Raw genomic sequence first — 16,787 nt, 5'->3', positions numbered from 1 at the left:
CGTGTTTCCACGAGCCCCCCAGGTGGTTCTGAAGATGCAGTCTCAGATTTCAGGCGGCTGAGGAAGGATCCTCAGGTGAAGGAGGGAAGGAACTGCCTTTACAGCCTGTGAAAGCATCTGATAGGTCTCTAGAGCAGGACACACTTCTTGTTTTATCTTTTAAATTCAAAATAAAATCACTTTTGTGTGGGTATACTCATACCAGTTTCAGAAAAAATAGCCCATTTTCCAGTGTGCAAACACTTTATTCCAAGAATACCTTACCCAAGGCAGAAATTCAAAAATTAAATGCCTAGAGGAAAACTAGAGTATTCTCCATCATTCCTGTTGAGGAAACATTATTAATATCCACATTACCTTTTATTTTTTGTTGTGTGTGTGTGTGTGTTTTCAGATGGAGTTTCACTCTTATTGCCCAGGCTGGAGTGCAATGGGACAATCTTGGCACACCAAAACCTCTGCCTCTCGGGTTCAAGCAGTTCTCCTGCCTCAGCTGCCCGAGTATCTGGGATTACAGGAAGCTGCCACGATGCCTGGCTAATTTTTTACATTTTTAGTAGAGACGGGGGTTTCACCATATTGGCCAGACTGGTCTCGAACCCCTGACCTCAAGTGATCCAGCCACCTCCACTTCCCAAAGTGTTGGGATTACAGGCTTGAGCCACCGTGCCTGGCTCATATTACCTTTTAAGCCATAATATTTTACAGAGAACTTGATTATGTCCATTGACAATAAAAACATAAATTAATTTTTAATGTTTTATTACACATTTCCTTTGAAATTTTCAATACAATAATGCATTTTTAATCTGCATAAAATGTTACAATGGTAGTATCTATGCACACAATAATATACACAAACATGTAGGAGGTGTGTGTTCACATGTTTGGAAACGGACAGAACAAAGGGGAAGAAGCCTGCACCTCAATAGTCAGGGCAGAGACAGGCCCCTCTAGGGCTGAATTTGAGGTCAGCACCAACTGTGTGCAAAGCTGATCTGGGCCTTCTGCAGAAAAGAGGCTAAACTCATGTACCCACCTGGCCTCACTTTCCTCCTGTCCTCTGTGAAAGGGACAGAGGAATAATGGTCCCTTACCTGCCACGTAGCAGCTGTGGCCCTTCGGCAAGTAAGTCCCTTTCCTGCTCTGAGCCTCCCACTTTCCCAAGGTTCTGAGCCACAGAGAGAGGCTAGACCTGAGGGGCACATGGAGACACCACACCTTCCCATGAAAAGCAGTGGGCATCCGTCACCACCTCCCACAGCATGCAGTTAGCCCATTTTCCAAACTGCCATGATCTATTTCACAGCCCAGTGTAGTGGGGGAAGAACAGGACTGTGCTGGGGCTCCTGGCTGGATGCCTGCTCTGCCTTTTGCTGCCAGCAATGCCTTGGCCAGGACACAGCCCCTGTGTCCCCAAGCTTTCTCCTCTGTCATATGGGAACGATGATCTCATAGGGTTATGGGGATGATTAGATGGGACAACAGCAAAGGTATAGAATTGTGCCCTGTGTAAGCAGTCAGCGGTGTAATAGGTCAGGAGAGGGTGACCTTCAGGGCTCAGCAGTGATCGGGAGAGGTGATCACAATTAGCAACTGGAGAGAGCCTCTAGGTCTTGGGAAACACTGGGTTTCGGCACAGGTGGTGGTTTCACAGGTATTCACTTTGAGACAACATACACACCACATGCTTAGATACCCGGACTAGATGCTGGTGCATTATTCCTTTCAGAAAGCGTTTTAGTTTTAGTTTTGTTTTGTTTTGTGCAAGACATGAGAATTAGAAAACGATCCTGGGAAAGGTTCAGGCCTCTGTAGGCTGAGATGGGGCCCAGGACTATGTCTCTGAGGAGGAAAGAGGAACCCAGTGAATTTTGAAGAGCACAGGGGAGCAGAGGGAAATTGCACTGTGTGTGCGTGTGTGCGTGTGTGTGTGAGCGCACACACTGCGGGGCTGGAGGAGGAAATCAGCAAGGCCCAGAGAAGGGCAGAAGGATCTTCAGGCCCGAAGGGCTGCTGCTGCACGTGGCTGGATGGCAGCACAGCGGCCTGAGGTTCCTGGGTCATTTTTGTCCCCTCTTCATGCTCATGGACTTTTGATGACTGTCCACAGCTCTGAGATGCGGGCCCTGCAAGCTGGAACCAAGCATGCTCTCTGCCCGTTTCTGAGGCAGTCGTTGGGACTGTGAGGCCGTGGACCCCTGCCAGGCTCGCCTGTCCCCGGGACACTCAGGATGCACTGCGGCCTCCTGTCTCCTGCAGGCACCTGCACAACCCTCCTTTTGAAGGTAATTTCAGGAGTTGTTACAGCAACACCTGTGCACTGAGGCGGACGACAGGGCCACCACAGAGGTGACACTGTGTGCAGGGAGGGCAGAGGGGAGTCGCCTGTAGCTTTGCTTCCTGCACCCCCAGGGAGTTGCCACTCATAGTGGGCTCCACCCTCCCCCCGCCAACACTTTCCCTATCATCCTCCAACAGCCACTGCCACCGTGCCCAGGGCCGTCCTCACCGCTGAGTCCTACACACACCAGGGACCATCGGTCACCCCATCACTTTGAGTTTCCTTCTGTCTGGGCCACATCCAGATTCTGGGATGTTTTCCACACTCAACCTCACTTTGTCTTTGACGTGCTATGGCCTAAATGTCAGTGTCCCCCAGATTTATATGTTGAAGCCTAATTCCCAATGGGGTAGAAAGAACAGGTGGGGCCTTTGGGAATGCCCTGAAACCAGACGGACATTCTCAATAATCTCCTCCTGAAGGAGGTTTAGTGCTCTCATCAAACAGGCTCCAGCAACCTCCCTCGTCCCCTTCGGCCACATGAGGACACAGCTGGAGGCACTGCCCTAAGGAATGGGTCCTCACCAGGCACTAAATCCTCAGGCAATTGATCTTGGACTTCTCAGCCTTCAGAACTTTGACGATACATTTCGGGCGTTAGTAACTCCCCGGGCTAATGTACTTTGTTAATGTACTTTCCCTTCTCACCTGACGTCACTTCCAGGATCCGCCCCTCACAAATATTCACCCGTTGAAGGAATGCTGTGGGTGAAGGGGCCAGGAGAGGCCCTGTAAACTGCTCACAGGCAATCAGAGGTCCCTCAGAATGGGGAGGACAGCAAGCACGACCAGAATCTATCAATGATGCACGACACACAGGACTCCAGCAGACCCTCACAGAAAAGGATCAAAGAGGGGAGGCAGGAGAGGGTGAGAGCCTCCTGCCCAGAACAGAGCAGTGGCAGAGGACGCAGGGAAAAGAGCCAACAAGAAGAAAGTGAGCCAGAAGATGCATCTCACAGGCCCAGAGTGGCTCTTGCTGTGTGCAGAGCCCAGGAACACCAGAAATCAGAGCTGTGTATACGGTCCAGAGGGATATTGACACTCTGAAGAACGAGTCAGTCATTGACCACATCCTGCATCACCAAACAGGGGCCTTTTCCAGAGTGAAGGCAAGGAGAGAACGTATTCACCACCCAAGAATGTATTCACCACCGAGGTGAACACACAAGATTTGTGGGACTGCCAGGCCCACCTTTTCTCACAGAGGAACAGGCTGAAGCCGCATTCTGCAGGTTCCAGCAGGCTCCCAGGTTGGGGCTGTGATCAAGAATAGGAAGGTCACACTCAGGGTCGGAAAGGCCCAGAAAGCTAGGAAGTCCCTCCGTCAGCTACTGTGCCCCAGGACACCCCAGTCCACACATCCCAGTGCCTCCTGCCCCAGGGAGAAGAGTCTCTGGGCCCAGGACCCGAGGTCTGCAGAGACTCAGGAGACACAGAGCCCTGGGGTTCACCACAAGCTTCATCCAAGGGTAAAATGCAAACCAGGATGAGGCATTTGATTCAGGGTCCTCCTGCACTGAGAAGAAGGAAGGACGAGAAGAGCCATGGCCAAAGCAGGGCGAGTCAGGATGACGCACAGGCCGAGCTGCAGGCACAGCCACCTCCGTGGCCGTAACCCGGGGATGCCAGGTTCCTCCGGCCACCACCTCCCCATACTCCCTAGCTGGCTTGGGAGGAGGCTTTCCATCACTATCCCGAAATTCTGCTCCAACAGTAGGCATATAGAGCTTCTGACTCTCTAGAAGCAACGTCTGCATACACCGAGACAACTTGAATGACCCCCACGTAGCGCGGCTCTCTAGTGGCGCCCTCTGTCTGGCCTCAGCTGGACTTCTGTGTCTCTTCTATCAGCCATGCTGGCTGCCGTCGAGGCAGTGCCTGGGTTTAAGGGATCCCAGGACTTTGTGCTCAGAGTGTGCAAGGCTCCACCTCACCCTTCCTGAGCGCCTGCCTGGGCTGCCCACACCCACCTGCACTGGGGAGGGGCAGAGGCGGCCACACCCATCCACATCTACCTCTTCCTCTGGGCCAACTGTTCACGGACCAATCACTCAACATACCACCCGTTCTTCATACATTTCCAAAAGAAGGAATGAAGAACACGGTGGCATGTCCAGAAGCCTTTTTCTTCTGGAGGAAAAACAAAACTTTGACCAACGACATAGATAAACCAAATGTCTGCCCCGCTCCCTGACAATCCTTCACTTTCTGCAGCCGCGTGCAGAGGGGGACACGGACCAGGCCACTGAGGCTTCTGTGAAAACCAATCTCTCAGTCACCCTGAAAGATGGCTAAGAGCTATGGAGCTTCCTATTTCACCAAATGTGGAGGGGACGTTTGGGGGTGGCGGGCCCTGCATTCAGATAGGAAAGAAGAAACAGGACCCACTGCTGGGATCCAGGGCCAGCGGCCCCCAGGAGTCCCTGGGCACTCAGCTGGAGACGGCAGCCCCTGCATTGCCACCCACGGTGCAGCAGTCTCCCTGCTGTTCCCTTCTGTCCATCAGGACCCATGGAACTGGGCACCCGGCTCTGCGGTATGGAGAGCACACAGGAGGCCTGGCTCCTCCTCACCCCTGACTCCACAGAAATGAGTCTCAACTCAAGGTCCACTTAAAGGTCTTGGCTTTCTTTCCTGTTCCAACTCCAGAGAGGGTGCAGATGTCCACAGTGAGGGGATGGTTACTTGACCACCAGGTGTGGAGCGGCCCTGGCCAGCTGCTGGGAACCCCGCAGACCGAGGCTGTGGCTGGTGCAGGGGAAAGTGAGATCCTCTCCTCCTCTCTCCTGCCAAGAGTGGGCCAAGGAGAGAAAGGCCAGGGAAAGGTCCACTCACAAAACCGAGTGGGAAGGAGGGGTGACAGTCACAGCTTTCTACACGGAATCCTGCATGCCACAAGAAGTGTCCCCACTCCTCTTCAGGGCACCTACTTCCATGCTGGGAACACAGTATTAGACCTCGGCACGAGCCACATGTCCCTGCCCACCCCTCGCCCAGAAGGGATCAGGAACAGGAAGGAGTTTCCAGTGCCATGGACAAGCCCTGGGTGAGCACAGGATTCGGGGTCCTGCTGTGGCGGGTCCGGGGCTGACCAGAGCAGGTCCTAGAAGCAGGCGAGGTGCTGTGCAGTCTGCAGCGTAACTCTGAACTTGACAATGAGGTCTCCCCGCTGAGTGCATACCTTGAGGAAGGGAAGCACCTTTCCATGGAGTCTGCCAGGTTGCCTGCCAGTGGCATTCGTGCCCAGCTAGAGGACCAGCCACCACCCCTGCTGGCCGCAAATGTCCTTTCAGGCAAACACGGCACCTTGAGAAAATGAGGCAGGGAGTGAGGGAAGGGTTTGGGTAGGAAAGTCACCGGCTGGTCCTGACAAGGACGCTGAGGGTACAGTGGTTCCATCTGAGCAGAAGTGTGTGCCAGGGCTTCTCTTGGAGCACGAAGACAATGCTGCAGGGATGGCTTCTGGCTTGGAGACTCCCTTTTGGGAAAGTGACCTGTGGCTCCACGCAGCTGTTCTGCGTGCGACGGTGCTGAATCTCGTCCTTGTCCTTGGTGGGACCCCTCGTGCTCAGGGTGGAGGAGCACTCTGTGACCTCCCTGGACCAGGCAGCGCCACAGGAGATCCCCTTCAGGCACTCCTGCACACAGATCTGCCCCACCATCTGCAGGAAGCGTGTGGTGCTCCCGGCTCTCCTTAGACACTCTCAGCCGCTGAAGTCAACTCACCAAGCATCCAGGGGAGGCTTCTCCCTGTGCCTCTGGGTCATGTGGTCAAGGCCAATGCAGGGCAGAGGAGTGACTGCTGGAAAAGAAGAGCCCAGATGAAGTGCAGTCACCTACCTGAAGTCAAGCTCCCCTGGAAGTCCCCAAGAAGTAAGTCTAGGAAGAAACCACCAGAGCCACTGAGGGCCGCTAGATACCCAGTGGGGAGGGAAATTTCGGGCAGCGCGGCTCGTCTTCATGGACGGATTGCTGCAGTGCTGGGATTTCATCACGCCTGCTATCTTCATTAATTTCTATTCCCATGAGAAAGTAAGATAGTAATGCAACATTTTATTTTATTATTATTTTTTAAGATGGAGTCTCTCTGTCGCTCAGGCTGGATTGCAGTGGCAAGATCTCGGCTCACAGCAACCTCTGCCTCCCAGGTTCAAAGAATGCTCCTGCCGCAGCCTCCCCAGTAGCTGGGATTACAGGCATCCGCCACCATACCTGGCTAATTTCTGTGGTTTTAGTAGAGACGGGGTTTCACCATGTTGGCCAGGTTGGTCTTGAACCCCTGACCTCAGGTGATCTGCCCACTTTGGCCTCCAAAAGTGCTGGATTACAGGCATGAGGCACCCCACCCGGCCTTAATGCAACATTTTAAAAATCAAAATTCATGCTAAATAGTCCATTGTGAACAAAATATCCACATTTTAAATCAAGTCATCATCAGATCCTGTAACTGCAACACTCTGAGAGCTGTACAAGCGTTGGGCACGGTGGGAAACGAAATCTTGGCAAATTCCATTCAACGCATAAAATTGTCCCCAAAGAAAAGGAAAAGTACTCACTTGCGGAATGTTCCAGACAGCGCCCAGGCGCACTGCACTGCCAGAGATGGGGGATCTGCTCCCCGAGGACTGGGACTTTTCCAATGAAGGTCATTTTCCAGTTTCATCTAAAAGCACAGAAGGACTTCGTGAAATGTTTGGCTTTTTCCTAAGGGAAGGAGGTGCCTACAGCGTTGCCATCACTGCTGCTGGCCACAGGAAGATGTGTACATATCGTCCCGCCGTAAGATCGTGTTTTGAAAGGGGACGACATTGGAAATTAACCGAGGATGTAACTGCAGAAAAGAGCTGATGGGATCGGGGAGCTGCTCCGATGAGTCTCCAGAGCGGCTGGGTGACCGCAGGAGCTCTGAGTCATCAAAGACCGGGCCCAGGGAGCCTGGAAGAGGAAGGGCCCGCTGCTCCCGGGCTACCCCGGGGCGCATGAGTTACGGGCAAAATTTCATGCCGCAACAAAGTGACTCATTTTTTTGGAACTGAGGCTCTTTCAGAACTTTTTACTCACTCTTGGCTCCGCCCCAGCGCTTCCAGGCCCCGGGCCCGCCGCAAACACCGCTGGACTTGGACCCAAAGCGGGGTCCTGTCCCGCCGGGTCTGGTCATACGCTGTTGGAAGTGGCGGTTGGGCTCAGCGCCAGGCGCGCGCCCTCTGGTGGCCGTTGGGAAGCAGCGAGGGAAGCGCTGAGCTAGCGGCCGAGCGGTTGTCGCTCGTCCCCTCGCGGCCTCCTGCGGAATCTCTGACATTCTCCGTCCCTTGCTCTCTGCTCCTTGGCTGGGGATGCTCCATTTACATGGATTGGAATAGATCTAAGCACCACAATTACAAAATCAGTTATACGTTAATCAAAGCCTCAAAACACCAGGTAACCCATGTTCTAAATCACTGGTTGGAAGTCAAACAGGTGAGTCACGTGATAAGGAGTACCTGCCCCAACCTCTTATAGGAAAGATAATTTTGTAATACAATCAAGCTACTGATCACTGTTTATCTTTATAATACCTACCAGTTTTAAGAAAATACTATTCTGAAGAAAGTGTCACAAGATAAATTCAAACAAAAGAACAACAAATGCTATTTTATATCATTGTAATAGATCAAAGAATGTTACAATATTTATTCAAGGAATACAAATTTTCTCTAAACATTTTTGTAACTCATAATGTACAAGATATTGTCAAAATAATTCCATGATTTTGGTACTAATATTTGCCACCTGGGGCAAAATAGTTGAGATTTCTTTTTGAGCTGGGCAAACAGTCTATATAATTGATTAGAAAGAGCTACAAGTATAACTTCCTCTACAGTTTTCCTGTGGGGAATGTCAAATGAAGGGAAATAAAAACATATTTTCATGTAAAGTAATTTTTTTTTTTTTTAAAGATAGGGTCTTGTTATGTTACCCAGGCTGGTCTCAAACTTTGGCCTCAAGGGATCCTTCCTCAGCCTCTCACCTCTCTCACCTCCAGCCTCCAAAATGCTAGGATTACGGGCATGACACACCACGCTTGGTGGAAAAACAGCACTTCAATTTCACTGCTAAAACCTCCCAGGCAAAGACTGTATTTCTTTGGCTTCAGATGGGGGCAAATTTTTAGAAGAACCTTTAGACAGCGATTCCCAAACAGGGACAAAGTAAATTTTCTGCTTTCATCTTCCTGATTGTGATCAAGGCTGGAGGGTGGTTTCTCCAGGAGATCTTATCTCACACACCACCGTGGCCCTCCGTGTCCAGCTGGTTGAAGTCTGGAGAATGTGGTGGTGGGAACAGGAGTCTTGGGTCTTCCGGAATTTGAGGTTATGTCCTGTTTCCCAAGAGAACTAGGAGCAGGTCTTTGCATTCAGGCCTGACTGAGAGGGGATACTATTCAGACATCTACTCTTCAGGTATCTCAAAGGCATGAAGATGTCCTTACTTTTAAGTCATGGCGCTAAGGCGTGTCCCAGGAAAGGGAGCGGGCAAGGTTGGAGCAGAGTGTCCCCAGCCGGGAGCAGAGAACAAGCGACGGAGAATGTCAGAGTTTCCGCGAGAGCCCGCAAGGGGACGAGCGACCACCGCTCAGCCGTGAGCTCAGCGATTCCCTCGCTGCTTCCCAACGGCCACCAGAGGGCGCGCGCCTGGCGCTGAGCCCAACCGCCGCCTCTAACCGGAAAGGACCAGACCTGGCGGGACCCCACCGCTGTTTGGGTCCAAGCCCAGCGGTGTTTGCCCTGGGTCCGGGGCCTGGAAGCGCTGGGGCGGAGCCAAGAGTGAGTAAAAAGTTCTGAAACAGCCTCAGTTCCAAAAAAAAATGAGTCACTTTGTTGCGGCATGAAATTTTGCCCGTAACTCATGCGCCCCGGGGTAGCCCGGGAGCAGCGGGCCCTTCCTCTTCCAGGCTCCCTGGGCCCGGTCTTTGATGACTCAGAGCTCCTGCGGTCACCCAGCCGCTCTGGAGACTCATCGGAGCAGCTCCCCGATCCCATCAGCTCTTTTCTGCAGTTACATCCTCGGTTAATTTCCAAAGTCCCCCCTTTTCAAAACACGATGTTACGGCGGGACGATATGTACACATCTTCCTGTGGCCAGCAGCAGTGATGGCAACGCTGTAGGCACCTCCTTCCCTTAGGAAAAAGCCAAACATTTCACGAAGTCCTTCTGTGCTTTTAGATGAAACTGGAAAATGACCTTCATTGGAAAAGTCCCAGTCCTCGGGGAGCAGATCCCCCATCTCTGGCAGTGCAGTGCGCCTGGGCGCTGTCTGGAACATTCCGCAAGTGAGTACTTTTCCTTTTCTTTGGGGACAATTTTATGCGTTGAATGGAATTTGCCAAGATTTCGTTTCCCACCGTGCCCAACGCTTGTACAGCTCTCAGAGTGTTGCAGTTACAGGATCTGATGATGACTTGATTTAAAATGTGGATATTTTGTTCACAATGGACTATTTAGCATGAATTTTGATTTTTAAAATGTTGCATTAAGGCCGGGTGGGGTGCCTCATGCCTGTAATCCAGCACTTTTGGAGGCCAAAGTGGGCAGATCACCTGAGGTCAGGGGTTCAAGACCAACCTGGCCAACATGGTGAAACCCCGTCTCTACTAAAACCACAGAAATTAGCCAGGTATGGTGGCGGATGCCTGTAATCCCAGCTACTGGGGAGGCTGCGGCAGGAGCATTCTTTGAACCTGGGAGGCAGAGGTTGCCGTGAGCCGAGATCTTGCCACTGCAATCCAGCCTGAGCGACAGAGAGACTCCATCTTAAAAAATAATAATAAAACAAAATGTTGCATTACTATCTTACTTTCTCATGGGAATAGAAATTAACGAAGATAGCAGGCGTGATGAAATCCCAGCACTGCAGCAATCCGTCCATGAAGACGAGCCGCGCTGCCCGAAATTTCCCTCCCCACTGGGTATCTAGCGGCCCTCAGTGGCTCTGGTGGTTTCTTCCTAGACTTACTTCTTGGGGACTTCCAGGGGAGCCCGACTTCAGGTAGGTGACTGCACTTCATCTGGGCTCTTCTTTTCCAGCAGTCATTCCTCTGCCCTGCATTGGCCTTGACCACATGACCCAGAGGCACAGGGAGAAGCCTCCCCTGGATGCTTGGTGAGTTGACTTCAGCGGCTGAGAGTGTCTAAGGAGAGCCGGGAGCACCACACGCTTCCTGCAGATGGTGGGGCAGATCTGTGTGCAGGAGTGCCTGAAGGGGATCTCCTGTGGCGCTGCCTGGTCCAGGGAGGTCACAGAGTGCTCCTCCACCCTGAGCACGAGGGGTCCCACCAAGGACAAGGACGAGATTCAGCACCGTCGCACGCAGAACAGCTGCGTGGAGCCACAGGTCACTTTCCCAAAAGGGAGTCTCCAAGCCAGAAGCCATCCCTGCAGCATTGTCTTCGTGCTCCAAGAGAAGCCCTGGCACACACTTCTGCTCAGATGGAACCACTGTACCCTCAGCGTCCTTGTCAGGACCAGCCGGTGACTTTCCTACCCAAACCCTTCCCTCACTCCCTGCCTCATTTTCTCAAGGTGCCGTGTTTGCCTGAAAGGACATTTGCGGCCAGCAGGGGTGGTGGCTGGTCCTCTAGCTGGGCACGAATGCCACTGGCAGGCAACCTGGCAGACTCCATGGAAAGGTGCTTCCCTTCCTCAAGGTATGCACTCAGCGGGGAGACCTCATTGTCAAGTTCAGAGTTACGCTGCAGACTGCACAGCACCTCGCCTGCTTCTAGGACCTGCTCTGGTCAGCCCCGGACCCGCCACAGCAGGACCCCGAATCCTGTGCTCACCCAGGGCTTGTCCATGGCACTGGAAACTCCTTCCTGTTCCTGATCCCTTCTGGGCGAGGGGTGGGCAGGGACATGTGGCTCGTGCCGAGGTCTAATACTGTGTTCCCAGCATGGAAGTAGGTGCCCTGAAGAGGAGTGGGGACACTTCTTGTGGCATGCAGGATTCCGTGTAGAAAGCTGTGACTGTCACCCCTCCTTCCCACTCGGTTTTGTGAGTGGACCTTTCCCTGGCCTTTCTCTCCTTGGCCCACTCTTGGCAGGAGAGAGGAGGAGAGGATCTCACTTTCCCCTGCACCAGCCACAGCCTCGGTCTGCGGGGTTCCCAGCAGCTGGCCAGGGCCGCTCCACACCTGGTGGTCAAGTAACCATCCCCTCACTGTGGACATCTGCACCCTCTCTGGAGTTGGAACAGGAAAGAAAGCCAAGACCTTTAAGTGGACCTTGAGTTGAGACTCATTTCTGTGGAGTCAGGGGTGAGGAGGAGCCAGGCCTCCTGTGTGCTCTCCATACCGCAGAGCCGGGTGCCCAGTTCCATGGGTCCTGATGGACAGAAGGGAACAGCAGGGAGACTGCTGCACCGTGGGTGGCAATGCAGGGGCTGCCGTCTCCAGCTGAGTGCCCAGGGACTCCTGGGGGCCGCTGGCCCTGGATCCCAGCAGTGGGTCCTGTTTCTTCTTTCCTATCTGAATGCAGGGCCCGCCACCCCCAAACGTCCCCTCCACATTTGGTGAAATAGGAAGCTCCATGGCTCTTAGCCATCTTTCAGGGTGACTGAGAGATTGGTTTTCACAGAAGCCTCAGTGGCCTGGTCCGTGTCCCCCTCTGCACGCGGCTGCAGAAAGTGAAGGATTGTCAGGGAGCGGGGCAGACATTTGGTTTATCTATGTCGTTGGTCAAAGTTTTGTTTTTCCTCCGGAAGAAAAAGGCTTCTGGACATGCCACCATGTTCTTCATTCCTTCTTTTGGAAATGTATGAAGAACGGGTGGTATGTTGAGTGATTGGTCCGTGAACAGTTGGCCCAGAGGAAGAGGTAGATGTGGATGGGTGTGGCCGCCTCTGCCCCTCCCCAGTGCAGGTGGGTGTGGGCAGCCCAGGCAGGCGCTCAGGAAGGGTGAGGTGGAGCCTTGCACACTCTGAGCACAAAGTCCTGGGATCCCTTAAACCCAGGCACTGCCTCGACGGCAGCCAGCATGGCTGATAGAAGAGACACAGAAGTCCAGCTGAGGCCAGACAGAGGGCGCCACTAGAGAGCCGCGCTACGTGGGGGTCATTCAAGTTGTCTCGGTGTATGCAGACGTTGCTTCTAGAGAGTCAGAAGCTCTATATGCCTACTGTTGGAGCAGAATTTCGGGATAGTGATGGAAAGCCTCCTCCCAAGCCAGCTAGGGAGTATGGGGAGGTGGTGGCCGGAGGAACCTGGCATCCCCGGGTTACGGCCACGGAGGTGGCTGTGCCTGCAGCTCGGCCTGTGCGTCATCCTGACTCGCCCTGCTTTGGCCATGGCTCTTCTCGTCCTTCCTTCTTCTCAGTGCAGGAGGACCCTGAATCAAATGCCTCATCCTGGTTTGCATTTTACCCTTGGATGAAGCTTGTGGTGAACCCCAGGGCTCTGTGTCTCCTGAGTCTCTGCAGACCTCGGGGCCTGGGCCCAGAGACTCTTCTCCCTGGGGCAGGAGGCACTGGGATGTGTGGACGGGGGTGTCCTGGGGCACAGTAGCTGACGGAGGGACTTCCTAGCTTTCTGGGCCTTTCCGACCCTGAGTGTGACCTTCCTATTCTTGATCACAGCCCCAACCTGGGAGCCTGCTGGAACCTGCAGAATGCGGCTTCAGCCTGTTCCTCTGTGAGAAAAGGTGGGCCTGGCAGTCCCACAAATCTTGTGTGTTCACCTCGGTGGTGAATACATTCTTGGGTGGTGAATACGTTCTCTCCTTGCCTTCACTCTGGAAAAGGCCCCTGTTTGGTGATGCAGGATGTGGTCAATGACTGACTCGTTCTTCAGAGTGTCAATATCCCTCTGGACCGTATACACAGCTCTGATTTCTGGTGTTCCTGGGCTCTGCACACAGCAAGAGCCACTCTGGGCCTGTGAGATGCATCTTCTGGCTCACTTTCTTCTTGTTGGCTCTTTTCCCTGCGTCCTCTGCCACTGCTCTGTTCTGGGCAGGAGGCTCTCACCCTCTCCTGCCTCCCCTCTTTGATCCTTTTCTGTGAGGGTCTGCTGGAGTCCTGTGTGTCGTGCATCATTGATAGATTCTGGTCGTGCTTGCTGTCCTCCCCATTCTGAGGGACCTCTGATTGCCTGTGAGCAGTTTACAGGGCCTCTCCTGGCCCCTTCACCCACAGCATTCCTTCAACGGGTGAATATTTGTGAGGGGCAGATCCTGGAAGTGACGTCAGGTGAGAAGGGAAAGTACATTAACAAAGTACATTAGCCCGGGGAGTTACTAACGCCCGAAATGTATCGTCAAAGTTCTGAAGGCTGAGAAGTCCAAGATCAATTGCCTGAGGATTTAGTGCCTGGTGAGGACCCATTCCTTAGGGCAGTGCCTCCAGCTGTGTCCTCATGTGGCCGAAGGGGACGAGGGAGGTTGCTGGAGCCTGTTTGATGAGAGCACTAAACCTCCTTCAGGAGGAGATTATTGAGAATGTCCGTCTGGTTTCAGGGCATTCCCAAAGGCCCCACCTGTTCTTTCTACCCCATTGGGAATTAGGCTTCAACATATAAATCTGGGGGACACTGACATTTAGGCCATAGCACGTCAAAGACAAAGTGAGGTTGAGTGTGGAAAACATCCCAGAATCTGGATGTGGCCCAGACAGAAGGAAACTCAAAGTGATGGGGTGACCGATGGTCCCTGGTGTGTGTAGGACTCAGCGGTGAGGACGGCCCTGGGCACGGTGGCAGTGGCTGTTGGAGGATGATAGGGCACGTGTTGGCGGGGGGAGGGTGGAGCCCACTATGAGTGGCAACTCCCTGGGGGTGCAGGAAGCAAAGCTACAGGCGACTCCCCTCTGCCCTCCCTGCACACAGTGTCACCTCTGTGGTGGCCCTGTCGTCCGCCTCAGTGCACAGGTGTTGCTGTAACAACTCCTGAAATTACCTTCAAAAGGAGGGTTGTGCAGGTGCCTGCAGGAGACAGGAGGCCGCAGTGCATCCTGAGTGTCCCGGGGACAGGCGAGCCTGGCAGGGGTCCACGGCCCCACAGTCCCAACGACTGCCTCAGAAACGGGCAGAGAGCATGCTTGGTTCCAGCTTGCAGGGCCCGCATCTCAGAGCTGTGGACAGTCATCAAGAGTCCGTGAGCATGAAGAGGGGACAAAAATGACCCAGGAACCTCAGGCCGCTGTGCTGCCATCCAGCCACGTGCAGCAGCAGCCCTTCGGGCCTGAAGATCCTTCTGCCCTTCTCTGGGCCTTGCTGATTTCCTCCTCCAGCCCCGCAGTGTGTGCGCTCACACACACACGCACACACGCACACACAGTGCAATTTCCCTCTGCTCCCCTGTGCTCCTCAAAATTCACTGGGTTCCTCTTTCCTCCTCAGAGACATAGTCCTGGGCCCCATCTCAGCCTACAGAGGCCTGAACCTTTCCCAGGATCGTTTTCTAATTCTCATGTCTTGCGCAAAACAAAACTAAAACTTCTTGTCTGGGTATCTAAGCATGTGATGTGTATGTTGTCTCAAAGTGAATACCTGTGAAACCACCACCTGTGCCGAAACCCAGTGTTTCCCAAGACCTAGAGGCTCTCTCCAGTCGCTAATTGTGATCACCTCTCCCGATCACTGCTGAGCCCTGAAGGTCACCCTCTCCTGACCTATTACACCGCTGACTGCTTACACGGGGCACAATTTTATACCCTTGCTGTTGTTCCATCTAATCATCCCCATAACGCTATGAGATCATCGTTCCCATATGACAGAGGAGAAAACTTGGGGACACAGGGGCTGTGTCCTGGCCAAGGCATTGCTGGCAGCAAAAGGCAGAGCGGGCATCCAGCCAGGAGCCCCAGCACAGTCCTGTTCTTCCCCCACTACACTGGGCTGTGAAACAGATCATGGCAGTTTGGAAAACGGGCTAACTGCATGCTGTGGGAGGTGGTGACGGATGCCCACTGCTTTTCATGGGAAGGTGTGGTGTCTCCATGTCCCCCTCAGGTCTAGCCTCTCTCTGTGGCTCAGAACCTTGGGAAAGTGGGAGGCTCAGAGCAGGAAAGGGACTTACTTGCCCAAGGGCCACAGCTGCTACGTGGCAGCTAAGGGATCATTATTCTCCTGTCTCTTTCACAGAGGACAGGAGGAAAGTGAGGCCAGGTGGGGTACATGAGTTTAGCCTCTTTTCTGCAGAAGGCCCAGATCAGCTTTGGACACAGTTGGTGCTGACCTCAAATTCAGCCCTAGAGGGGCCTGTCTCTGCCCTGACTATTGAGGTGCAGGCTTCTTCCCCTTTGTTCTGTCCGTTTCCAAAAATGTGAACACACACCTCCTACATGTTTGTGTATATTATTGTGTGCATAGATATTACCATTGTAAAATATTTTGCAGATTAATAATGCACTATGCCATTGAAAATTTCAAAAGAAATATGTAATAAACATTCAAAATTATTATTTTTGTTCTCAATTATTAAGGGATATAATCAGGTTCTCTGGAAAATACTATGGTTTAAAAATAACAACGATAATATGGATATTAATAATGTTTCCTCGACAGGAATGATGGAGAATTCTTCAGTTTTTCTGTAGGGATTTAACTTTTGAATTGGGATTTTGGGTATATCTTTAGGATAAAATATGTGCACACAAGAAAATAGCGTATTTTTCCTAATAATTTGTTTTTTATGCATTATTATATACACAAGAAAATGGTTTTATTTTGGCTGAGCACGGTGACTCATGCCTGTAATCCCAGCACGTTGGGAGGCCGAGGCAGGTAGATCAACTGAAGTAAGGAGTTCGAGACCAGCCTGGTCAACATGGTGAAACCCCATCCCTATTGAAAATACAAAAAAAATTAGACGGTCATGGAGCGGGCACCTGTAATCCCAGCTACTTAGGAGGCTGAGGCAGGAGAATCGCTTGAACCTGGGAGGCGGAGGTTGCAGTGAGCCAAGATAGTGCTGTTGCACTGTAGCCTGGGCAGTAAGAGTGAAATTCCATCTTAAAAAAAGAGAAGTAGTTTTATTTTAAAATTAGAAGCAAAAAGAAAATAAATGTATCCTGCTATCGAAACTTGTCTTCGGATTCTTATGACCTCTTGTAAATGCAGTTCCTCCCTCATGCCCATCTAAATATCCTTCCTCAGCCTCCTCAAATTGGAGCCTGCATCATCAGAACCACGTGAAAGGCTCTAAAAACATTGACAGCATAGAGGGAGACCTTGTCTCCAAAAAACAAAACAAAAAACCCTTTATTTTTAATGGGATAAATAGTTAAATGGTAGTTAGATATTCAACTTTTGTATGCTCCATGAAAAAACAAACAAAAAAAAATACAACACTTGAAGGAGACTACAGACCTGCGTTCTGTACCTGACTTTGAGGCAGTGATTGGATGGGATGGTGTGCTTCCTGTGCCTGTCCTGTCCACTCTGTGTTTAATTTACTCTCAGTTGGCCAT

General features: G+C 52.3%; 1 protein-coding gene and 2 pseudogenes across 3 annotated transcripts; 1 reads left to right on the top strand and 2 right to left on the bottom strand.

The window, feature by feature from the left end:
• Positions 1-745: 745 nt before the first annotated feature.
• Positions 746-5,700, bottom strand: LOC139358055 (uncharacterized; annotated as a pseudogene).
• Positions 746-9,149, bottom strand: LOC139358199 (uncharacterized). Of its 2 annotated transcripts, none has more exons than XM_071078191.1 (4): positions 8,355-9,149; positions 7,409-7,709; positions 6,904-7,010; positions 746-6,149 (listed from the first exon to the last, which is right to left on the bottom strand). In XM_071078191.1, exons 1-3 carry the CDS (start codon positions 8,394-8,396, stop codon positions 6,994-6,996), a joined length of 360 nt encoding a protein of 119 aa, XP_070934292.1. In that variant the 5' UTR covers positions 8,397-9,149; the 3' UTR covers positions 746-6,149; positions 6,904-6,993. The 2 variants fall into 2 exon arrangements, with proteins under 2 accessions (XP_070934292.1, XP_070934293.1); XM_071078192.1 differs by having other exon boundaries at positions 5,694-6,146.
• Positions 9,150-10,860: 1,711 nt separating this feature from the next.
• Positions 10,861-15,776, top strand: LOC105481482 (uncharacterized; annotated as a pseudogene). Its single transcript, XR_011612260.1, has one exon. The product of XR_011612260.1 is annotated as an uncharacterized protein (transcript).
• The last annotated feature ends 1,011 nt before the right edge of the window (positions 15,777-16,787 follow it).

The sequence above is a fragment of the Macaca nemestrina genome, chromosome 14, assembly GCF_043159975.1.
Source record: "Macaca nemestrina isolate mMacNem1 chromosome 14, mMacNem.hap1, whole genome shotgun sequence".
NCBI lineage: Eukaryota > Metazoa > Chordata > Mammalia > Primates > Cercopithecidae > Macaca > Macaca nemestrina.
This window is presented reverse-complemented; position numbering and strand designations above follow the sequence as displayed.